At 43.4% G+C, this 8,198-nt stretch overlaps 2 protein-coding genes across 2 annotated transcripts; both read right to left on the bottom strand.

Moving 5' to 3' along the window:
- Nucleotides 1-318: 318 nt before the first annotated feature.
- On the bottom strand, nt 319-1,107 carry LOC145632961 (uncharacterized). Its single transcript, XM_081685279.1, has one exon. The coding sequence runs from the start codon at nt 1,105-1,107 to the stop codon at nt 319-321; it is 789 nt and encodes a 262-aa protein (XP_081541405.1).
- A 5,894-nt stretch (nt 1,108-7,001) lies between these two features.
- On the bottom strand, nt 7,002-7,922 carry LOC145632960 (uncharacterized). The gene has a single exon (XM_081685277.1). The coding sequence runs from the start codon at nt 7,920-7,922 to the stop codon at nt 7,002-7,004; it is 921 nt and encodes a 306-aa protein (XP_081541403.1).
- Nucleotides 7,923-8,198: the final 276 nt, after the last annotated feature.

The following is an 8,198-nucleotide window of genomic DNA, read 5'->3' as shown; positions in this document are numbered from 1 at the left end:
GTTGGCACATATTTCTAAGTGGGCTTCTTCCATAATGTTTTCCTGCTCCCACTCCGGGATACACCTCAGCAGTGGTTTCGAGAAGCCCTTCTTGTTAAGCTCTCCATTCATTACCACGTACCAATTGGCTTCTTTCTTTACCTTCTTAGCTTGGACTTCGTCATTTGGCAGCGAGCCATGAACCTTGTATGCAAGAATGTCTGTGAACCAAGCTCGCTGTTGCTCGATACAGTTCACCTGCTCTTTTTTGGCAATGCTGCTTTCCTCCAGGACTTCCACCATCACCGTCCTCATGAGGCTCTGCAGGGTAGAACTGGTTTACTTTGACAAGGCGTCGGCCTGGGAGTTTCCCGCTTTGGGGACCAAGTCTATCTGGAAGTGAACTAGCTGGGCTGCCAGTTCCTTTACTTTAGTTACATATTTCAACATGGTGGGCTCCCTAATCTCGTACGCCCCCTTCAGCTGACTGGCGACAAGCTGGGAGTCAGTTTGCAGATGGACTTTCCTGGCTCCGGCTGCGATACTCAAACGCAGGCCTGCCAGTGTTGCCTCGTATTCTGCCTCGTTATTCGATGCTTTGAATTTGAACTTTATGGCGTACTCAAATACATTTCCTTCTGAGGATGTCATTATGATACCTGCCCCGCTCCCTGCTTGGGCTGAGGATCCATCTATTTCTACCCTCCAGATCCCAAAGTCATCTTCCTTCTCCTCATAAGAGGCTCCCACGATGAAATCTGTTAAGGCTTGTGCCTTGATGGCTGCCCTGGGCTTGATCTCCAACTCATACTTAGAAAGCTCGATGGCCCATTTCAAGAGTCTACCTGATGCGTCCATTTTCTGCAATGCTTTTTCCAGTGGGTGATTTGTGAGGATTTGTATTATGTGCGCGTCAAAATATAGTTTTAACTTCCTTGCTGTTGTTACCACTGCGAAGGCCAGTTTCTCGACCAAAGGGTACTTTTGTTTTGCCTCAGTCAGTACGTGGCTCACAAAGTATATTGGCTTTTGTTGTTTTTGCCTTTCTACCAAGAGGACGGCTGCAATTGTCTGAATTGACGCGGAAATGTACAGCTGCAACTTTTCCCTCAGCTCCGGGCTTATCATTGTTGGGAGCTTAGTTAGATGCTCCTTGATACCCTAAAAGGCTTTTCTTTCTGCGGCTCCCCACTTAAATTTTTTGTTCCCTTTCAACAGCTGGTAGAACGGCAAGGCTTTATCTGCTGACTTGCTGATGAACCTGGTCAGTGCGGCCATTCTGCCTGTCAACCGCATGATGTCTTTGATACACTTAGGCTCAGGTAGGCTTAGAACTGCCTTAACCTTCTCCGAATTTGCGTATATTCCTCTTTCACTGATCAGGAAGCCTAAGAACTTTCCTGAACTCACCCCGAAGACACATTTCTTCGAATTGAGTTTGATGTTGTATTTGCTCAGAGTGGCAAATGTTTCTTCTAAATCCATGACATGTCCTGCCTTCGTGACGCTCTTTACAATTGAGTCGTCCACATATACTTCCACATTTCTACCCTGCTGGTGCATAAACACTATATACATTGTCTTCTAAAAAGTTGCTCCTGCATTCTTCAACCCAAAGGGCATAGCTATGTAATTGTACACTCCCCCTTCAGTGATGAATGCAGTTTTCTGTCTATCAGGGCTGTGCAGGCTAATCTAATGGTATCCTGAGAAGGCGTCCATGAAGCTCAGCAGAGCGTGCCCACTGGTTGAATCTACAAGCTGATCTATTCGTGGCAGCGGGTAACAGTCCTTCGGGCAGGCTTTGTTGAGATCGGTGAAATCAACACACATTCTCGACTGACCATTCGCCTTCTTGACCATGACCACGTTGGCCAACCACTCTGGATAATCACAAGGTTCAATGAATCCTGCTTCCAAAAGTTTTTCTACTTCCTCCTGGATGGCCTAGTTTTTCTCCGTTGAGAAGCTTCGTTTCTTCTGCCTTACTAGCTTGATATCCTCTCTCACGTTCAGCCTATGGACCATGACTGCGGGGTCAATTCCAGGCATCTCATCTGCCGAAAACGCGAAGATATCTTTGTTCTTCCTCAACGGTTCTATGAGGTGTACCCCTACAACTGGATCAATATCTTTCCCGATTTTCACCGTTCTTGATGGGTCGCCCTTGATGAGCTCAATTGTAACGTGCTCCCTGCTGGGAAGTGACAGGGTAAAGTCGTATCCCCTAATCAAAAGTATTACCTAAGTCCTCTAACTAATGCAGATAGGGAAGTAGGCCAGGGTCGAATCCACAGGGAAACAAGTCTTTCTACTCCTAATTAATTATTATAATCTAAATTATCAAGGTAACTAATATTGTTGTAAATAAAGACTATACTACGAAGAATAAGATCGGAGGAAATAAAGTAGGGAGAAATTAAATATTAAAAGACCTAGGGAATAGGTTCACTAATAAACAATAATCCAGGGCAAATCATAATAAACAATCATTAAGCATTGATCAATCAGATTATAAAGGGCTTTCGCTACGTATTATAATTACAGAGTTAATTTACCGGTATTAAATCTCATCTGTCAAATCTCGACTTAACCATTTATAAATTAGTCCGCCTATTGAAACTAAGCCTAAACATCAATTCTCATCTGTCGAATCTCGAATTAATATTGCTAAACTCATACAATTAAACCTGGCCAAACCTAATTGCATAACATTAAATCAATCAATAGGAAATTAACCAAGCATTGATAATCAACAATCACAAATTTACCCCTTCATATTATTTATTAGATCCCCATAAACCCTAAAAATAAAACTACTCAAGCATCATCATATCTAAACTAATCAAATAAATAAAGCGAGACATAATCAAAGAATTAAATAAAATAACTGAAATTAAAAGAGAAGAAATTTTTACCAAAAGAAAACTGGATTAATGAATGTAATTAAGAACAAAGTTGAGAGAGAATTTAAGAGAGAGAAAATATCCTAAGTAGAGAGAGAAAATCTAAAAGAGAAGGTAAAAAAAATTACGTACATAATTCGTACTTAAACACTCCTAAAACAAAAACTAAAACAAAACTAATCAGCTACTTAGAAAAACACGCGCCCGATCAGGCAAAGGGCCGCCCGATCGGGCCCGCCTTTTTACTATGCCCCTTGCTGGTATGCTGCGCCCGATCGAGCCTACACTCACCCGATCGGGCGCGCTTCTTCCTTGGTGTTGTTTTGCGCGCGCCCGCCCGATCGGGCGTATGCTTGCCCGATCGGGCCCGGCTTCTTCTTCGAGGCTTGGATTTTGATTGGGCTCGATTCCTCGGCCCAATCCGGATTTCCTCATCGGGTCTTGATTACTTGATCCAATAGCCCCAGTATCACATACCGAGCCCTTAATCACCGGCTCTCACCGATCCCGGGCTTAAAGAATGGTCGTGTCCTTCTAGCTTCCGTAGTTGATCCATGAAAACCCGGGAAAATGCTCCAAAAGTGCAATTTCATGTAAAACTCAACCAAAACTACGAAAACACTAGAAAACACAAATTAGTAATAAAAGTGGCCCTAAAGAGCCAAAAACACTACTAATTATGACCACGGGACGGGGGTAAAACACTATATAAATTGGACATATTAGGAAGTGGTCTGGCCATCTCCTCTTTTGCAGGCTCAAAATTTTCCATGGCCAACTTTTGCTTATCCTTTGCCCTATGGTATTCTTCGCGCTTCCTTTTCCTTGACTTTCTCTTAGGCTGTTCAAGGGATCTTAGCTTTGAGATAGGCTGTTGCCTGATCCTGGCGGGCTGCTTTAAAGCAGTTATGTAGCATTGTTGAGCCGTCTTTTAGCTTCCCCTGAGCTTTGCTGATCGCCCTTCATTAGTTGTGTAAGCCATGGCGAGGTGGTAGGTGAAAACTACTCCGCCGATCTTGGGAATGAGCGGCCTTCCCATGATCACATTGTAAGGTGAAGGAGAGTCTATCACTAGGAACTCTTCCCAAACATCACGTCTTTTTAACCTTTCCCCTACTCGAACTGAGAGCTCAATTATGCCTTTCGGGGTCAATCCCGATCTGTTGAACCCGGTGACTTCATAACTCACCCTTTTTAGATCTTTCTTGTCTAACTTCAACTCTTTAAACGCGCTGATGTATATGATGTTGGCTGAGCTGCCCCTATCTATCAGTATTCGATCCACCTCCCAATTTTCTATTCTCATTGTTACCACCAGCGGTTCATCATGAGGATAGAATATGCCTTCTTGATCGTATTCATCAAATTTAGCTTGCGGCTGCGGAGGAAGTGGTGGCCAACTACGCTTCTCATTGTAATTTATTTGATGTATCATTGCCTGTAGGTCTGCTCGTGCCTTGTTCATTGTTCCCCCGTGCACTGGTCCTCCACTGATCACATACACTCTACCTTCTGGCTTACTGTCTCTGTCCCTGTCCTCAGCGGGACCCCTGTGACCTCCTCTGTGGTCACGACCTGTTCTATCTTCATCCCTTTGATGAGTGACATTTATGTCACTCTTAGGGAGTAGTTTTAGAGTCATTTTCGTGTTTATTTTATCTTATTTTCCCTTTCTTTCTCTTGTTTTCTTTTTAACAAAGTTTCTTGTTTATTCGGTAATTTTGGAGCGTTTTAGTTTATTTTCTTTATTTTATTAGCTTTAGTTTATTTTCGTATTTTATTTTACTTTATTTGCTTGTATAGTTTTTGTTTATTTTTATTAGTTTAGTTTTATGTCTCTTATTTTCTATTTCATTTTATCTATTTCTATTTTATTTATTTTATTCTATTTGTCGTGGTTTTGTTTTATTTCGTCCTTTATCTATTTTCATTTTATTTATTTCTATTTTATTTATCTTATTTTATGTCCCGATTCTCCAATGTGTATTTTTGGTTGTGTAGGTATGTTTTCGGGTTCAAGCACGGATTTCAAAGTCAAGTGGTTTGCATTGGATGTTCGAGACCCGAGTCAATCAAGTCAAGCTGCTGCCCTTGCTGCCACCACACCTATCCTTCACCCCACCACACCTATCCTCCACCACACCAAGCACATACTCACCTCCCCTGCTGCTCCCTGCTTTCCACTCACAAATCACGCACAACCACAACACACACCAACAGCAACTGCAACATCAACAACAACCACTCACAGCCACCAATTCACCACCCCAAGCTACAGCCCCTGCTTCATCCACCTTCGCGCACAGCAACATCAGCCACAAACCACACACCACCTTCGCGCACCCCGCAACGCCACTCCCCTGCTGCCACCAATCAACCACCAGCCACAAACCAGCAACAGCAGCCACCAATTAACTCCACCTCACCACCGTTCCCAACCTCCAACCAATTGCAGCAGCCGCACTACTCAACCCACCTTCATCCACCTTCGCGCAACCCCTGCTCCACCTCACGCAACCCACAGCAGCCATTACCACCAATACCCAGCCACCGTCAGCCGCCAAAATCGCCAGCTACCATCTCCTCCACATATAGCAGCAGCCTGCGACCTGCTATCGTCCCTCGCATCACAGCCAACATCACCAAAATCAGCACAAAACAGCAGCAAATCAAAGCAAATTCAATTTCAATCGGGTTCGGGCAAACCGTTTGTGGTTCGGTCGAACTTCGAGTCAGAGACTTTGTGGGTTTCGTTAATCGAAGAGGAGTGGTCGAACATACCCATGGTTCGACCGAACCAACCCCGTAGTTCGGCCGCACCAACCCACGGTTCGATCGAACCATTTCACGAGCTTTTCACATGGCTTTTAATGAGGATCGAACGGCCTCGATTTGATGATGATGGTTGATGAACGGTGGTGATGGTGGTGCGTTTCAATGGAGTTTAGAGCAGCCAATTGATTTTGAAGAAGAAGCTCGGGGTAGCTGATGTTTTGGGGGGATTTTGGGGATTTGTTTTTCTTATTTCTTTTATTTTTATTTCCTTTGCTTTTCCTTTTCTTATTTTCTTTTCTCTTTTATTTCTTTTCTATTTTATTTTTCTTTTTATTTTCCTTTTCTTTCTTTATTTTATTTTTCCTTCTTTTATTTTTCTTACTTTGGCTAGCTTAGTATAAATACCCAATTTTTGGGGTAATTAGAAGAACATTGAATAACTATCTATTCCTCTCTCTAATTAGTTTTAGTTTTAGGTTAGGTTAGGTTAGGATTAGTCTTCATTGGTAGAGAGAGAAAGTGTGGTTTTCTTCATTAATGAACTTGGATTTTGAAGAAGGAGCTTGTTCAATCCTTTGTAGACCTTCATCTTCAATTAATGAGCAATCTCTTACTCTTTCTCTTTACCTTTGTTTTTTATTTTGCTTATTTGCTTTTATTTTTCTTCTTTGCTTATTAATCATGTTGATGCTTATTGATTTGATGATTGATATTGTTTTCAATATGATTTGTGAGTAGTCATCTAGCCAAGGGTGTGGGGATGGTGTAGTTGCTAATTGTTCATGCTTTTAATGTTGGGGTTATGTTAATGGTGATTAAAGTCTTTGCATGCTTGATATTCTTTGGTCTTTCTTGCAAGTGCACATTGTTAGTTGATCAAAGATGAGTCTTTACTAACAAGTAACGGAAGTTGACTTAGTTGAGATTCATTACTATCGATTGTTATTTAATAGTACCTCCTAGTATATGGTTCTAATGTGGAAACATAGAGGCTATGTTAGGAGAAGCCAATTGACCCCGGAAGGCGGCTAGATTGGACCCTTTACTTCGGTATTCATGCATGTTTAGTTTACCATTGATATGCTACTTTGTTATTGTATGGTCAAGCGTCAACTTCACCTACCCATTTCCCTTGGTGCCTTAATGTTTTATTTCTTGTTTTAGCATCTTTAGACTTTAGTTTATTTATCTCCTATTCCGGACTAGCTTAATTGTCGATAACATTTGGTGGTGTTTACCGTTCTCTGTGGTTCGACCCCTATGCTTGCCTTATACTCGTATTAGGTTTGTTTAGGTTGTATAAATTGTATTTGATCTAGGGATAGACAATTGACGACGCGTTTATTCCCTTGTCACCCTTCTTCTGGGAAGATCAGCGTGCTGTTTGAACTGATTTAGGTATCCTCTCCTGACCAGATCTTTTATGTTATCCTTCAAATGCGTGCACTCATTAGTGGTATGGCCATGGTCTCTATGGAAGTCACACCACTTGTTGGGATCACGGTTCCTGTTAACCATTCTCGGGGGTCTCTGCCATTTATCATCAGCTTTGTTCACACTAAAGATGTGAGACCTCGAGTGGGTTAGTGGGGTATATTGATCGAACCTTCCTGGCCTTCCTCCTCTCTTCGGATCTGACCTTTTTACCCCCACAGCTCTGTCCGCCTCTCTGCGACCTTGTTCATTTCTGCTAGGCTGGTCAGCCCTGGCTACATTTTCTGCCTGGGTGACCTCTGCCTGCTTAACTGGGTCGCTTGGCGCCTTCCTGCTCAATATTGCTCTGTCAGTTTCGTTTGCCTTGATGAACTCGTGCGCTTTACCCAGCGCCTCAGCCAGCGTTTTGAGGCTCTTATGCCCCATATACGCTCTAAACGGCGAGCCTGGAAGCAAGCCGCTCTGCATGGCCAGTAGTGCTACCTCCTGGCTCATATTCGGGATGGTTGTTGCCTCTTTGTTGAATTTGGGGAAGAACTCCCTTAGGGGCTTATCCTTCCCCTGAACTAGTGACATCAGCTCAGTTGTCATCTTAGTTCGATCTACCAAGGTTATGAAATGCTCCATGAACATCCTCTTCAGCTGATTATACGAGTATACAGAACCTTTTGGGATGTCCCCATACCATTCCGCAGCTAATCCCTCTAGGGTTGGTAGGAACGCTTTGCACCAAACCGAATCCGTCATGGTATAAAGCACCATGTGATTCTCAAAGGCTGATATGTGGCTCTTAGGTGTTGTGGTTCCATTGTACCTACAGCTCGGCATCTTTATCTTCTCCATCAGTTCTTCCAGAATCACCCGGCAAAATGGGGAATTATTTGGAATAACCTGGATCCGCGCTCGCTTGTCTCTGTTCGGGCTGGGTCCCCACTCTGAGGCTGGTGACCTGCTGCGGGGAACTTGCCTCTCCGGGCTTGTCCCAGCCTAGGCTATCTCCTCCACACTCCATTCTCGGTTCAGGTTTCGAGCTTCCAACTCTAGTACTTTCTTCCTCAGCTGAACGAGCTCCTTCTGCTCGGGGGTGAGGATTGGGGGTGTTGG

Source organism: Chenopodium album, chromosome 5, assembly GCF_948465745.1.
Source record: "Chenopodium album chromosome 5, dcCheAlbu1.1, whole genome shotgun sequence".
Taxonomy (NCBI): Eukaryota; Viridiplantae; Streptophyta; class Magnoliopsida; order Caryophyllales; family Amaranthaceae; genus Chenopodium; species Chenopodium album.
The sequence above is the reverse complement of the archived record's forward strand: the minus strand, read 5'-3'. Positions and strand labels throughout refer to the sequence as shown.

Excerpts from the sequence above, each read along its gene's own strand:
- LOC145632961 (XM_081685279.1), bottom strand. The coding sequence starts at position 1,107 with ATGATAAGCCCGGAGCTGAGGGAAAAGTTGCAGCTGTACATTTCCGCG.
- LOC145632960 (XM_081685277.1), bottom strand. The coding sequence starts at position 7,922 with ATGCCGAGCTGTAGGTACAATGGAACCACAACACCTAAGAGCCACATA.